The sequence below is a fragment of the Sarcophilus harrisii genome, chromosome 3, assembly GCF_902635505.1.
Source record: "Sarcophilus harrisii chromosome 3, mSarHar1.11, whole genome shotgun sequence".
In the NCBI taxonomy this organism is placed as follows: domain Eukaryota; kingdom Metazoa; phylum Chordata; class Mammalia; order Dasyuromorphia; family Dasyuridae; genus Sarcophilus; species Sarcophilus harrisii.
The window spans coordinates 345,971,544-345,987,533 of record NC_045428.1 but is presented as its reverse complement, the minus strand read 5'-3'; the positions used below and the strand labels follow the sequence as shown (position 1 = coordinate 345,987,533).

The window sequence follows — 15,990 nt, the reverse complement described above, 5'->3', positions numbered from 1 at the left end:
TGGAAACAACATTAAAAGAATCTTATTTAACTATGCTATATGTTGTTTATTAGGTATTCTGTTGTATTCTGTCCTCTTATACTCTTATTATCTCCTAAACATAGTCATTTATTAATCCAATGATTTGTCATACAAATCTACTATATATTATGTATATACTTTGGATCTTTCACTGTCCCACATTTTTTTTCAACTTTAGGAAAGGTTTATTTTTCCATCAAAAATGCTATCAACTATATCAATGTGTTTGCTAAAGGGCATAGAGTTTGGCAATTTTTCTGGATATATAATGAAATAGAAATTATTGAGCTTCAACTTTAGTTAAATTTATTAAGTATTTATTATATTTATTAATAAGCATGCATTATATGTCTTATGTTCAATGCAAAAAAAAAAAAAAAAAAAAGAACTCCACAGTTTGTCCACAGCAGGACAGTTTGTCAGTCCCTAAGAAAACAGCAATTAACTCCATTAAAAATAAAATTCAAACAAAACTTAGAGGGATATAGAATTCTTGGCTCCGTAGGAATGCAGATGAGATTCACTTTTATACTTATGGTAACAATCCAAAACACTTTTATGATGTGCTGAAAGGCTATTTATGGGCCAAAGACCTATAGTTCATCTCAACCACTCAGCACTGATGGAATCACATTGATTAGTAATAAGGACATGATCCTGGAGAAAAAGGGCCAAACACTTCCATAGCATTCTCAAAAACCATCATCAGACAATGCTGAAGCCATTAACCATATACCTAAGGTTGGATTCAGTCCCCTCATCCAAATTTCCAACAGAAGAAGTACTGAATGTTATTAGGCTCCTCTTGTGTGGTAAAGCACCTGGTATCAATTCAGTTCCAGCTGACATTTACAAGATATGGGGACCACCACTCATATGAAATCTAACTAAAATATTCCTGGCAAAAGGAGGTTATCCCCTTGGTTGGGTGGTTGTTGTCTTTTGTTCTTGAAGAGGACTGAAATGGCATCACTATGTTAGAATCTTGTTACAATGTATCCTACTGTTACAGTGTTACACTGTATCCTACTGTGGCTGATCAGCCCAACGGGAGCTCAGAAGGCTCTGCCATAGTCGGACACAAATAGTCCTCATGGACATTTGAGATGGATACTCTAACCTTGCACAATCACTTTTCTTCTAAGCTAATTCACTTCTGTTTTGCTCATAGAGCACAGCATTTTCTTTGATGAGGACACATCATACTGGACAGTCCTGTGCCGGTGTTTCCCATGTCATGTCTCCCAGACACCAAAGCCCTTTCTCAAACTAACCTGCCAAGCTTTCCAGCTCTACTGCACAACTTGGTAGGGCCAGCCACATTGTTTGAATGCCAAATGTACACTTGCCTATATATATATATATATATATATATATATATATATATATATATATATATAACTTTATGGAGAACTCGCACAGTGCAAGCGTTCCCAAGGTGGTCAGAAAAAGCAATATAAGGACTCTCTCAAGAACTTTAGAATCCTCCATGAGTTCAAGGATGTCTCCACTGAGCATCTCTATAACGAAAAGAGAAATAAATTGTTCTATGACAATCACAGGGAGGTCTCTCTCCTAGTCATTTCCAGAAAGATTTTTGCCAGAGTCCTTCTTATAGGCTGTTCCTTCACATGAAAGATGAAAGATGGTCATCTACCTGACAGCCAGTGTGATTTCAGAAGAATGGAGGAATATTTGATAGGATGTTTACTGCCCAAAAATTCCAGGACAAATGCCAGGATCAAAACAGAGATCTGTATACAACGTTCATCAGTCTGACTAAGGACTTTGATACTATCAGCCTTGAGAGATCATGACAAAATGTGTTTGCCTGAAAAAATTAAACACTATTATATGCCAGTTTCATGACAATATGCTTGTATAAGTTTAGGATAATAGATAATGCTCTTGCATTTTCCCAGATGACAATGGTGTGAAGCAGAGCTGTGTGCTTGCTCTCATGCTTTTTAGCATGAGGACTTTTAGTGATATTGTTGGACTTTTCCAATAAAGATGAAAACAGCATCAAAGTCGACTATCACACTGATGGTAAACTATTTAATCTGAAAAGACTATAGCCAAGACTAAAATGGAGGGAGACTTTTTTGTTTACATATGATTATACATTCATTGCAGGTTCTGAAGCTGAAATACAATAGAATATGGATCAATTCTTTGTCATTTGTGCCAATTTTGGTCTGACAAAATTAAGAAAGCAGAAGTTCTCTACCAGCCAGCAGTGCACTATCCATCTATGAAACCATCAGTGACTATAAATGGAGAAATGTTGAATGTTGTGAATAATATCACTGACTTTGGTAGTCAGCTTTCCAGGGATATGCACATAGATGATTAGGTTAATGCAAGCATTGCTAGAACTAGCTCAATATTTGAAAGGCAGACACTGGAGGTTTTTCTTAAGCTGAACAGTCAAGCATTCAAACTCTACTGCAGAGAGCAGAGCTCCACTGGGCTGGCCACGTTATCTGAATGCCAAACTTCAGTTACCTTAAAGACTATTTTATAGAGAACTGAACACAAGGCAAGTACTCACATGGATATTAGAAGTGACAAAAGAACATTCTCAGGGTCTCTCTGAAAGAACTTTAGAACTGCTTGTGACATGAGAAACATTGGCACAGGTCCACCCAGTGTGATATGCCCATATTAAAGAAGACACTGTGTTCTATGAGCAAAGCAGAATTGCAGTATCTGGAAAGTAATGTGAATTGTGCAAATTTAGAGACATCTCTACTTTAAATGTTCATATGGACTATTAGAGCCAAACCTGTGGTAGAGTTCTTATTGATCTGATCAGCCCCCAATCAAACACCCTATATGCTGAACCCTAATATAGTGATATCATTTTGGTCTTCTTTGAGCATGAAGGACAACAGCCAATCAGACAATGGAATATCAAAATAAAATAAAAATAAATCCTTGCCAATTTTGACTTAGAAAGCTACAAATTAACATCATGTCACATTTTATTTTTACTTCTTTTGTTAAATATTTCCCAATTATTTTTTTGGTGAGGCAATTGCCTTCCTGACTCCAAATCTGGTGCTCTATGCACATCATTTTTATATGAATTTGCAAATTTAATTAGCGATTTAATGGGTGGTGAATTTGACACATCATCTACAATACAAAATTTCATCTTTTTTTTAACTTTGTTCTCTCCATTTCTGTACTTGACACTGTAATGCTCAATGTGCAAAATAAATCAAATGCTGAAACATTGAGAAGTTTATAAGTTCCTTTTCTTCTCCATTTTGTAAAGAATGGAGCAGTGAGAGAGAGGAGTGGTAAGAGCATGTTTCATTTACTGGGAACTCTGTTAACAGTTTGTAATTTAGTCTTAGTTCATGTGTAGAGAAAAAGAATCCTCATTTGAGAGGAGGAGACATGTACATGTGAAAAAAACACTGAGCCAGATCTGGGATTTCAAAATATGGGAAATCAAAATTTTACATTCCCATTTTTCTATGAATATGTCTTACATGAAGGCATATTCCTAGCTAATCTTATTTTTATTTGTTTCATGTAAACAATGGAAATAGTCAGTTAGGATTATGAAACTTAATATCTTCTGAAAGTGGCCAAGTGCAACAGATCATTTCAAACCATGAAGACTGAAAGAAAGGGCTTCAGAATGGTAATTAAATAGGGAAAAGGTTTAGGCAAATGAGAAGAAATAAGAAAATAAGTAAATAGAAAGGAAGGAAATTTTGATGGTGGAGGAGGGACTTGAAAATAAAAATTCTCTTTCTAAAACACATTGTTACATTTCTTATCCAGAAAAAAAATAAGTTTTCTTTTTTGATTAAAATAACATTTCTTCCCCTCTTACAGTTTACTTATACTTTATACTCTATCTAGTGCTCTTTAATCTAGTAATATTGCCCTTCTTGCATTCCTCACAAAAGATACTTTATCTCCTGACTATTGGCATTTTCTCTGCTTTTTCCTATTCCCCAAATTCTCTTCTTTCTCATCTCCTAGCTTCCCTGGCTTCATTCAGCTCCTAGCTATAAATCTTACCTTCCCCTAAAAATCTTTCCCAATCTTGGTGCCAAATCTCTGAAACTTGCCCCATGTACCATATTGCTTGTTTATATTATTTAGTAATAAATAAACAAGTCTTCACAGAATGAAAGAGTGGAATAAAAAAGTTATTGCAACATAACCATGGATTGAAAATAATAATACAGGCACAAGTTAGCATCAAGACAATGCTGACAATTCAGTCACTCTTATTAGTGACTCTTCATCAGACACATTGCAATGTAACAATGATGATCTCATCAGATCAAAAACAGATTGGTAAAATTTGTTCTGAATCGAATTTGTTCTGAATTACAATTATTTGAAATATGGATTTAAATTCACTACTCTTAGTGATAACTTCTCCCTAAGTGTATATTATGCCTTGAAATTTTAGTTAATGACAATTTTACTCCATCAACAAGTTAGCATAATGTTTTAAAATTAAGCTTTTATTGCCAAAAATTGTTTCACCTGCAAAATTTTTTAAATGTGCACACTTAAAACTTGGAAACAAATCTTTTTAACCTATTTAAAATTCTTATTTACAAAAAAAATTTTCACATAACACCTTCCAGGGAGTGTGCAAGAATAAAAGATTGATATCAATAAAGATAGCAATTTGGTAGTCAAAGTATATTGAAAGCTTTGCATAATTGGTAGAAAGGACTCAAAAGTAATAACAGCTTGCATTTATATAGTACTTTAAGATTTAAAAAGTACTTTATGTGTTATATAGTTCTTTCACTTGCTCAAAATTATGATATTTTTGAAGCCAAATCATATTAAATGAAGCCACCAATGAACATCTCCTGTTTGGATCCATGTTATCTTTGTGAAGTATCTTTTTCTGTTATAATAGTCATTAAAACTAAGTGTTGAAATAAAATAAACCTAGAACTAAACCTTCAAATGTCTATCACAAAGTGTTAAGTCAGGCTTTACAGAAATAATAAAATATATTCAAGCTAATAGTAAAAATATGAATTTTTAAACCAGGTTTTGGTATCATTAATAAATGCTTTATCAAAAAACATTTCTCTAATGGAATATTTTTTTCCACATGCTATTTAGGATATTTGACTAATATAACAAATAAAGCCATAGGTTACACATTGTTTTGTTTCTTATTTTATTATAAGTCTTATAGACTATCAAAGAGCAGCAAGAAAACAAATATCTTGACAAATAATATAGTCTATTTTTGGCTTTATAGAGACAGACTCAAAATATAGCAATATTTTTGGAAATATGTCATAGTACTTGATTGTATGTATTCATGTCTGCAAACACCTGCCAGAAGATCCAATTTTGTTATTTTTGTTATGTTTTAACAGAGAAATTGTGAAACTGGTTGCTCCAAAGATCAGTTTCAGTGTGCTACTGGTCAGTGCATATCAGCAAAATGGAAATGTGATGGACATGAAGATTGCAAATTTGGAGATGATGAGAAAAACTGTGAACCAGGTAAAAATATAGCAATCTTCTTTATTTATATGTGCCCATTTAGTAGAGAAAATTCAATTTAAGGAACTAGCTGAAAAAAATACGGTATTGGTAAATGAAGATAAGGATTTACTATAGTTAGAAATCATATTGTCTAGAAATAAAATTATCCAGAAATAACATTCAAGTAACATGTAGCTATTTAATTGACATAATTGGTATGAGAGAGACAGAGAGAGAAAGTGGGAGAGAGAGTGACAAAGACAGAGAGATAAAGAGACAGTAGTGAAAATATGGATAAGAAATTTTTTTGTGAAAAAGTACATTATGAATATGTAATAGAAAGGTTATTCACTTAGTTCAAAATTCATCTATATATCTGAAGTATTCAGTGAGAAAATATAAAAATTCACATAATTAGTTTATATAGTATCCATATATCCATATGCATATGTTTTATGTCCCATTATTTTCCTTATTAGCTTTAGATACTAGTGACTAAGCATTTTTTAGATTTTCCTTAACTGGGGAAAATACCTAACTCTTTTGTGTGACTTAATGTCTTTAGTTTCCTCTTTTGCAAAGCAAGGGGTTTAGTAAGTCTGTGGGCAGTCCCACTTCCTTGCGAAGCTTTTTGGACTACATGGGGGTCAGAAAACTACTCTCATGCTTTTTTCATCTTATGGTATTTACTGAAACATGTCTCTCCCCATGATATTTCATTGATGGCTATCATTTTCATTACTGACTGTACTTTCACTCATGCCCTTAACTCAGTAGTCACAGTGAATACTTGGTTCCCATTATCAGTTCTAGACTGATTCTCTGTCTCTCTGTCTCTATCTCTCTCTGTCTCTGTCTGTTTCTGTCTCTCTGTCTTTCTCTGTTTTGGTCTCTCGATCTGTCTCTGTCTGTCTCTGTCTCTGTCTCTGTCTCACTCTCTCTCTCTCTCTCTCTCACACACACACACACACACACACACACACACACACACACACACATCACCACTATACAATCTTTTACCTTTTGAGATTTATGAAAACTAAATTCATCATTAAGTCCTGATTCTAGTTGTCACTGTCTGCAAACTCGGAGACATTCCCTTGCCTTTTTCACACTCTTAATCTGGCCATTATCAACAGGTTCTATTCCTGTGCTTTTAAACTTTTGAATTTCTTTAGCTGATCGCTAATTATATATCTTTACATATCTCCCTATCCTTACTCTGCCTAAACTTTTTGTCTTCACTATGACCTCCAGCCCTTTTCTCTCCCAGAGTTATATTTCACCTTATTCCCTGTTTGGGTTTCTCTCTTTCTCCACTAAAAGTCCTTGAAAAATCCATTTATTCCTGATCCTTATACTTCATCTACTTTCATTCTCTTCTAAGGTTTCTTTAATCTACCTTCCAGTCCTACCATTCAACTGAACCTACTTTCTCCAGAAGTACTTTGTGATGTGTAGTTGTAAAATCAGATTATCTTTTCTCAGTTCTCACTCTTTACTTTTTGTCATTAGCTGATATTGTTGAATACCATCTCCTAGACACTTTCTAAAAAGTCAAATAGATTTTAAAATGCTCCATACAATCTGGAGAAAGGAAGAAATGTCCTTTTAAAAGAGGTCAATCAACATCAGTTAAGGAAAAGGTCAGGAAACAGATTGTTGCTGTTTAATGAGGGAAAATGTATTTTGCTGCTATTAGTCAGAAAAGAGAGGGGGGAAAGCTTTCAATAAGTTAACTGGAGAAAAGAAAAAATCTATTCTTTTATGATTAGGGAAACAAATCAGAGGTTTCCTTTTCATTACTGTAAAATCATGTTGAATCATTTTCTTTTTTTTTTCTTTCTGGTTATGAATTGATAGAAGAATCATAAAGCTTGGCAGAGAAAATATAATCCCCTTTATATAAGGGATAGTGCTCTTCTTAGGGAATCCTATAAAGTCTCCAATGGAAGGAAACCTGCAAGAGTTTTTGATACTAAGCTACCCTGAAGTTTAGAAGGAAAGAGACCCATACATTTGGAAAGGCAGTTGATACCTTAGTTTCACTCAAGCATAGATGGAAATGAGAGTAAAATAAAAAAGTAACAAGTGTGGTTAATTACATATAATTCAATATTAATTATACATATTAATTGTACTTGATATATGATATGTGTTAATATTGTACAATACATTATGTTAATTCTAATATAAATGAATCAAAATAAAATAACTAAGGAAAACTATGTATTTTAATATAATTACAATTAGAAACTAGGCATTTTCATTTGGTTGCAGCTTACTTTACAAGTGTATCTTTTTCAGTACCATTTAATTTTATATACTTTGGTATTTTTATAAAGAATTTCATCTTTATATTAAAATGCATAAATTGACATGTTTATTGTGATTCATATTTTCAGTTATATATATATATATGTGATATATATATATATGTATACATATATACATATATATATATATATATATATCTACACTTGTAGGTATGATTCTTTTCACTATCAGCAACATAAAACCATAGTCAAAGTTTGGTCACAGTTAATGGCCACTTGTCTTAATTATAAACATTTAGGAGGAAATAAATAGTCCCATAATTGTTAGTTTGGTAAACCCAAGATAGCTGAGGCAAATAGGTGGAAAGGTACATATAGAGAACCAGAGAACCAGGCCTTGAATCAGGAAGACTCATCTTCCTGAATTCAAATACAGCTTTGGACAATCACTAGCAATTGACCCTGGGTAAGTCACTATTTGTCTTATTCCTTCATTTGTAAAATGAGTTGGAAAAAGAAATGGAAAACTATTACAGTATCCTTGCCAAGAAAATCCCAAATGGGATTTTGAAAAGTCAAATGACTGAAATATTACTTATAAAATAACAAATGTAGATCAACAAAGCAATAGCAGATGTCATGATGTATTAAAATTACATCATTCTAAAATTATTTTTTGTCATTGAAATCTTTTTTTTATTATTTTTGAGAGAGGGTAGAGGACTAGGAAATGGGATAAAGTATTGACACTGACCAAAAACATTGTATTCTATTCTCTGGTACATTATTAGGGAGTCAGATAAACATATTTTGTTTGTTTTCTTATACTTGGAAGTCTTATGAATCCCAGATAGATTTAATATAACATGAGACAGAATTAATAGAGTAGCATGATATTAGATATATAGATTGGAAATTAATTTTCCACTTTGTCCAAAACTTAATTACAAGTTTTTAAACAAGTATTTTACTGTTAAAATCATAACTTTGTTCCTAAATTATGAAAAACCCAAATATTTTATCTTGAAAAATGAGAGAATAATGTGACATTAGAAGCAATGGAAAGAATATTGGATTTGGAGTAAGAAAATTGGAATTCAACTTCTGATTATCATTTACTATGTATGTAACTCAGAGCAACTTATTGAATCTTTATAAGATTCACTTTCTTCATATAAAAAATGAGATAGTCTTTAAGGTCCATTTTGTCTGTAAATCCATGTGTGATGCTCTGACTATTTTTACTAAAACTAATGAGAAATAGCTGTTTTGTTCAATTCATTACATTACATTGCTATTTCAATTATTTGACAAAGTGCTTAATTTTTTAGAATATTAACCATTTAAAATTAAAAGAAAAAATAATTGAATAACAATCCAATGATTATTTTTTCATTACTAACTATGATATATGTTAAAATTATTTTGAATCTATTATGCAATTCTTTTAGAGGAAGAAGTAATGTTTAACAGTGGATAAAAAATGTATGCTCTTTCCAAAAGTTGAGATGTTTTGTCTAATGGTGACATTTATATTTTTAATCAGCTTCTCCTACGTGTTCATCAAGTGAGTACATATGTGCCAGTGGAGGATGTATCTCAGCCTCTTTAAGATGTAATGGAGAATATGATTGTGCAGATGGCTCAGATGAGGTAAAAGAAAAACATCATTTAACTACAATGCTTATATCATTTGATTTAACTTTTGGATAATGAAAGTACAGTAATTTCAATGAGATTAATATGGAAATAAAGAAAATTATTGTTGACAAAATCATAAGTTCCACAGTATTTTCCAAAATGGAAGACATATTTGTTAAGTTAAGGAACAACTTACAGTATGAGACTCTGGACATATTGGCTACTTGTTTGCTCCATTTGTGACAGTATTATATCAGTAATGAAAACATTAATACAAAACCATATTTTCACAGATGGATTGTGTAACTGAGTGCAAAGAAGATCAATTTCGATGTAAAAACAAGGCCCATTGTATCCCTATCAGATGGCTATGTGATGGAGTCCATGACTGTGTCGATGGCAGTGATGAAGATCACTGTGACAGAGGTGAGGAATTCTTTTTAATCCTGTAATGATGAAAGGGATGTGAAATTACTTCATGAAATAAAAAACACACACAATATAAATAAATTTAAGATATATTACTACTCTTTATTGAAGTGTTGTTATATTGCCATTAGTTATTTATTAAATGATCTTTCTCCATTTTCTTTATTTTCATTACATTAACATTTATTAGAATGTGGTACCAACTTACTTCATATATATTATTAGCATCTCCTATATTAATGTAATTGCCAGGTGCATTTCAATATGCTAACACCTTGGCATCCTCTACCCAAAGATCCTAGATGGGTAGCTAAGTTGCTCAGTAGATAGAGTGCTAAGCCTGAAGTCAAGAACTCATCTTCATGAGTTCATATATGGCCTCACACATTTATAGACTGTATAACTCTGGTCAAGTAATTTAATCTCATTTGCTTCTGTTCCTCGTCTATAAAATGATCTGGACCAAGAAATGGTAAACCACTCTAGTATCTTGGCCAAGAAAATGTGAAATCAGACATAACTGAAAATGACTGAACAACAACAAGAAGAACAAAAATCATAGACTGATTTAATTATAAAACTGAAAGAGACCTTAAAGAACATAAATCTGGCCCAAAACTAATAATAACCTTAGCACTAGAAGATTCAGCCATATAAAAAAAAAAACTCTCCACTTTCTTTTTCCATTTAATTAATTCTACTTTTTAAGGAGTTGTTTTCTTCAGAAATTTTTTCCTTCCTTTTTTTTCCCCAAACATTGGTACATTTGTTCAAGTTCCAAATTGCTACTATTCTTAGCAACCATACCTGCAAATTCTTTCAGTACCCTGAATTATGGTTCATTTGGCCAGATCATTTGAATTCAGGAAGGTGATTTGAGAAGGTGAAAGCATTTAATAAATACTACATATGTTAGGCTGTCTACTAAGTGCTTTATAAATCATATAAATTTGTGGTTTTTATCATATAGGTTATAATAATTCCTAACTGATTCATCAGAATTAAGGAAATTTGGCATAATTGTCATCAGAGAACATAGAGACAATAGAAAAACATTAATGATGCAAAAGTAGAAGAGTTGATTGATGAAACAAAGATGAAAGAGGCATATAAGATGTAATATGGAGCATAAATGAGGCGTCAGTCTTAGAAATGAGGAGAAATGTTTATTTCATTTCATCATTTATTTTAAGCAAGAAGAAAAAATGATTGAAAGTAAAGAAATTTGAAGAAAGAGTAGAGAATTTTTATGTCCCAGAATCTCTGTATTATCAGTAAAAGAAGAGACAAGGTGCCTTGTTTAGTCAAAGGATATAAACAATTTTCAGAGAATGAAATTAAAACCATTTATTGACATATGAAAAAAATGCTCTAAATCACTATTAGAGAAATGCAAATTAAACCAACCCTGAAATACCACCTCATATCTGTCAGATTAGCTAAAAATACTGGAAAAGATAATGGTAAAAGTTGGAGGAGATGGAAAACTGTGACACTAATGCATTATTGGTGAAGTTGTGAAATGATCCCTTCATTCTGGAGAGCAATCTGAAACTATGTCCAAAAGGTTATCAATCTTTGCATACCCTTTGACCCAGCATTGCCATTATTGGGTCTGTATCCCAAGGAAATCATAAAGAGAAAAAGGACCCACATATGCAAAAATGTTTGTAGCTGCTCTTTTTGTGGTAGCAAAGAATTAGAAAATGAGTAGATGTCCGTTAATTGGGGATTAGATGAACAAGTTGTGGTACATGACGGTAATAGAATAGTTTTGTGCATAAAAAAAATGATAAGCTGATTTTTAGAAAGGCCTGGAAAAATTTATATGATCTGATGCTAGTGAAACAATCAGAATCAGGAATATATTGTACACAGTAACAGCAAGAATGTGCGATGATGAATTATGAAAGACTTGGTTCTTCTTAGTGGTTCAGTAATCCAAAGGAATAACAATAGACTTTGGACAGAAAATGACAATCTGCATCCAGAAAAATTACTAAGGAACTGAATTTAAATTGACACATCTATGTTCACTTCTTTTTTTTAATCTCTCCCATGTTTTTCCCTTTTGTTCTGATTTTTCTCTCACAATATGATTCATGAAGCAATTTGTGTTAAAAAAAAATAATAAAAAAAGAAGCTGGGGTTTAAAAAATAGAGATTAAACCTGTGATTTCATTGGTATAAGAAACTCCAGAGTATGAAAATTCCTATTTCCAGTTCAGATTAACACTGTCTCCACCTTATATATTTCCCAGTCTAAAGCACTGAGGGTTTAAAAGAATTGCCCAAGTTCACACAGCCTTGTGGTAGAGGCAATGCATGAACTTAGGTAGGTTTTCCTGGATTTAAAACTAGTTCTCTCTCCATTAATCAATACCACCATTGGTGAAAACACATTTCAACAAAAAAGCAGCAGTGATTACTAAAAGCTAGGAAGTTATATTCAAATATAATTCATGACATATAGCCTCACTTTCTTTTTTTTAACCGTTGTTAGCACAGAAAAGAAATATTGATGCTAGATTTCATTAAATTAATAACATTTTACTCATTATATTCTAATGGATAACGTGAAAATATTATGTTATTTACAATTTGGAGGATTAAAAAGTAGCTGGATTGATGTGTTTCTTGAAAGATTAGATAAAGGCATATTTGGCACATTTACCTTGCTGGTGACATAAAGCTAATAGGACTGGACAGTGTGTAAAATGAAAATAAAATGTAAAACTTTCCCTTTAAAGAAAAACCATTTTGCAATTTCAAAATGGAGATTTGGAGAGCCAATGGATCATCTGCATAAGAGATAGGGGTTATAGAGGGTTGCAAGTCTTCATTTCATTCATAAGTTTGTTTTCTAAATCACTTAATTGCATGCTGGATATCTCCATCATGATGTCCTTTAGTTATCATATCTGAAATTGAACTCATTATTTTTCCCCTAAAAGATAATGACTTCCTACACATGAAATTAAAAACTTCCTACACAGTTTTGTTTTATTTTTAAGAATCATCCCATTATACTCAGCTCAACCCAAGTTTTTCTTTCAAGCTACCCTAGTAAAAATGATAGTCTTAAAGAATTTATATTTTCATATATAAAAAGTAAATTATTTGGCCTTATTGAGTCCATTATAATTGGTCCTTAATATTTATTTTATATTTCTCTCAGATATATATCAAATTTTCCCTTAAGTTCTGCTGTTTTTTCTCACTTTTTTTTAGTTCATTAAATCTCTCTTTTTTCCCTTTCAGTGCTATACTTTGCTGTTTAAGTCACCTTTGGTCACAACTCCAAATCTTTTGCTCTATAAAACATATTCCAAAATTTCAATATAGTAACTGTTAGGTCTTATATTTTACGTGATATTTAAATTATATTTGGTATTTTACCTTGGTTGAGCTTTGAACCTTGACTATGATATTTCTGAAAATTTCCCCATGGGCTTTTTTTTTTCAGATGGCAATCAATAGATTTTTTTTTTTCCTATTCTGCTTTGTCCTTTTATTCTAGAACTTGAGGGCAATTTTCTTTAATAACTTCTTGTAATATTGTATCAAGCTTCTTTTTTTATCAAAATTTTCAGACAATCCTACCTCTTATATTATTTACCTCGATCTCCAAATCAGTTGATTTTTTTGGATGAGATGTTTCATTTTTTTTTTTATTATTTTGTTGTGTCTTAGATTATCATTAGTTTCTCTTTGCCTTATTCTAGTTTTCAGGGAATTGTTTTCTTAAGTTTTTGGTTCTTTATTGCAAATTAATAGATGTTCTTTTCACAGTTTTCTTGACTTTATTGGATTGCTTTTTTCCCTCTTATTTTCCTTGAAATCTCTTATTTGATTATTAAAGCCCTTTTAAAATTCTTCTAAGAAATATTTTTTTGTGCTTGGGACCATTTGCCATATCTCATTTAAAAAGGAATGGCTTTTTAAACTCTAATATCTTCCTTTGAATATGAACCCTAATTATTTCTATCCTCATAGTAGCTATCCAGGGTGGAATTTTTTTTTTTTTGGTCTTATTTTTATCACCTATTAGTATGATCAAGTTCTAATGCTGAGGTATGGGGAATTATGATCCACACCTCCGGTCCTTTTGCCATTTTTTAGGATCTGTCCTGGATCTCAACATTGGGCTCTCTTCTCTACTCCTAATCTTGGGCTACAATGCTTGCTCATATTTCCCTGTGTTACAAATATATCTTAGCACTCAAAATCAGATACTGAGGAAAATTTATTGAAGAATCTTAAGGAATTGTTTTAATGTTTCTGTCCAGAAGTGGGCCCCACTCTTTGGGAAAAGGGAGCACTGAGCACAGACATAGGAGAAGCTTTATACTTGCTAATGTGGTGCAGCCCTTCCCTTCAGAGAATGGATTGATTTGTTTCTTCCGGGTTACAATCTTTCTGATAAACACTCTGCATGTTTCCCTTAAAAATATATAAACATATTCTCCCTATTCCCCCTCCCTCATTAGATATGTCATGTTCAAAAATGGCAGAAAACTCCAGGGCAGGAGGAGGTGTTGTTTAATATTCAATTTGCCTATTAAGCAAGTACAGTAGTAATTTGGTCAAGTAAACATATAAACATATACATATACAACATATAAACATATACATATGTGTGTGTGATGTGTTTGAGGTTCAGCACCAAATGAAACTAATGTAGACACCAAATGATGAGACTGAGGAGAGCAATTGACAACTAATGTTGGGGTTTGGTCATGGGAAGAATTCACATTAGTCATTCTCTTTGGCAAAAGGTAAGTATATTTATAAGAGATTACAGACAAAAAGAGGAGATACAGTAGATGCCAGGAATGATAAATATGAAATAAAATTGGGAGAGTATATACTTAGTAAGGAAAGGGGCTTTAATAATTAACAATGGAAAAGACAAGCTCCCTAGTGAAACTTACAATTAAGTTGGAGAAAGAGAACACACCATGAGGTGGGAGTACATCACTGACTGGCAAGCTAAACCCACAAGGAGTTTAGCACCCTAAAAGAGCTAGTTAGCTATATAATAAGGAGAAAGACACCATGAGACATAGGATAGGGATGAGAAAAAAAGTACCTGGAGGCAGAATGTCATAGCGGGCTAACCCAAAAGGATTCAGCAAAGATGGCATGAGCCATGCACAGATTTATAGGGTAAATTTAATCTTGAGAGTTTGATATAATTTGATTTATGATGAGATACAGTGTGGTGGGGTTACCCACCACCTCTAGAGATGATGGAGGCTTATCTCCATTGGGATCTTCCCTTCTTACTTCAGGGAGTAATCTTATCTTTTAGGCTTTCTCTGCCAACTCAACCAGTTATCCAGGACCTCATCATCATCATCATCATCATCATCATCACACATACACACACACACACACACACATACATACACACATACATAGTTATATACACATATGTATATATACATACACCCATATAAAATACACAGTCTTCACAACTGATCTTCAACCTATATTTTTAGACTGATTATATATTCCTTTCCTTTATGCACCAATGCTGCTACCAAACTAATGTAATTGCTTGCTCCTTGTGCATGACATTTCATCTCTTGCATCATCCTTTCCACAGGCTTTTTCCATGCATCTAAAATCCAGGTTTTCCTTGTCTGACACTTAATATTCCTATCTTTCTTCAAGACTCAACTCAAGAATCACCCTTTCCATGAGGAAGGAGGTCTTTCCTGATTACCTGCAGTTATACTCTCCTTGAATCATTTATTTAAATAGATAAAGAAATATATAGATACAGATAATTTATATGAATGTATGTGTGTATATCCTGTAATCCTTTATATCTTATCCCACTAATAGAGTGTTAGCCCCTCAGAGTCAAAGACTGTTTTGGACCTTATTTCTATCCACAGTGTCTAGCATAGTGTCTAGGATATAGGAATAGAGATGGGGACTAAACCTATGATTTTACTGAAATAGAAGAAAGTCTAGGTAAGGAAACTCCCTAAATTGTGGCTAAATAAATGTTTATCACTTTTTTGTTTGATTGAATGTTGTCAACAGTGTGATATGGCAGGGAAAAAAATATCTGATGCAATCTTCATTTGTAGTGAGAGAGTCATAATATAGTCAG

At 32.5% G+C, this 15,990-nt stretch overlaps 1 protein-coding gene across 1 annotated transcript in view; it reads left to right on the top strand.

Annotated features, from left to right (window-relative positions):
- The window catches only part of LRP1B (LDL receptor related protein 1B), a 2,378,573-nt gene that overhangs the window by 2,178,953 nt on the left and 183,630 nt on the right, over positions 1-15,990 (top strand). The window contains exons 69-71 of the mRNA XM_031963676.1: positions 5,406-5,535; positions 9,340-9,446; positions 9,728-9,860. Coding sequence (XP_031819536.1) covers positions 5,406-5,535; positions 9,340-9,446; positions 9,728-9,860 — 370 coding nt within the window. The remainder of the gene's footprint in view (positions 1-5,405; positions 5,536-9,339; positions 9,447-9,727; positions 9,861-15,990) is intronic.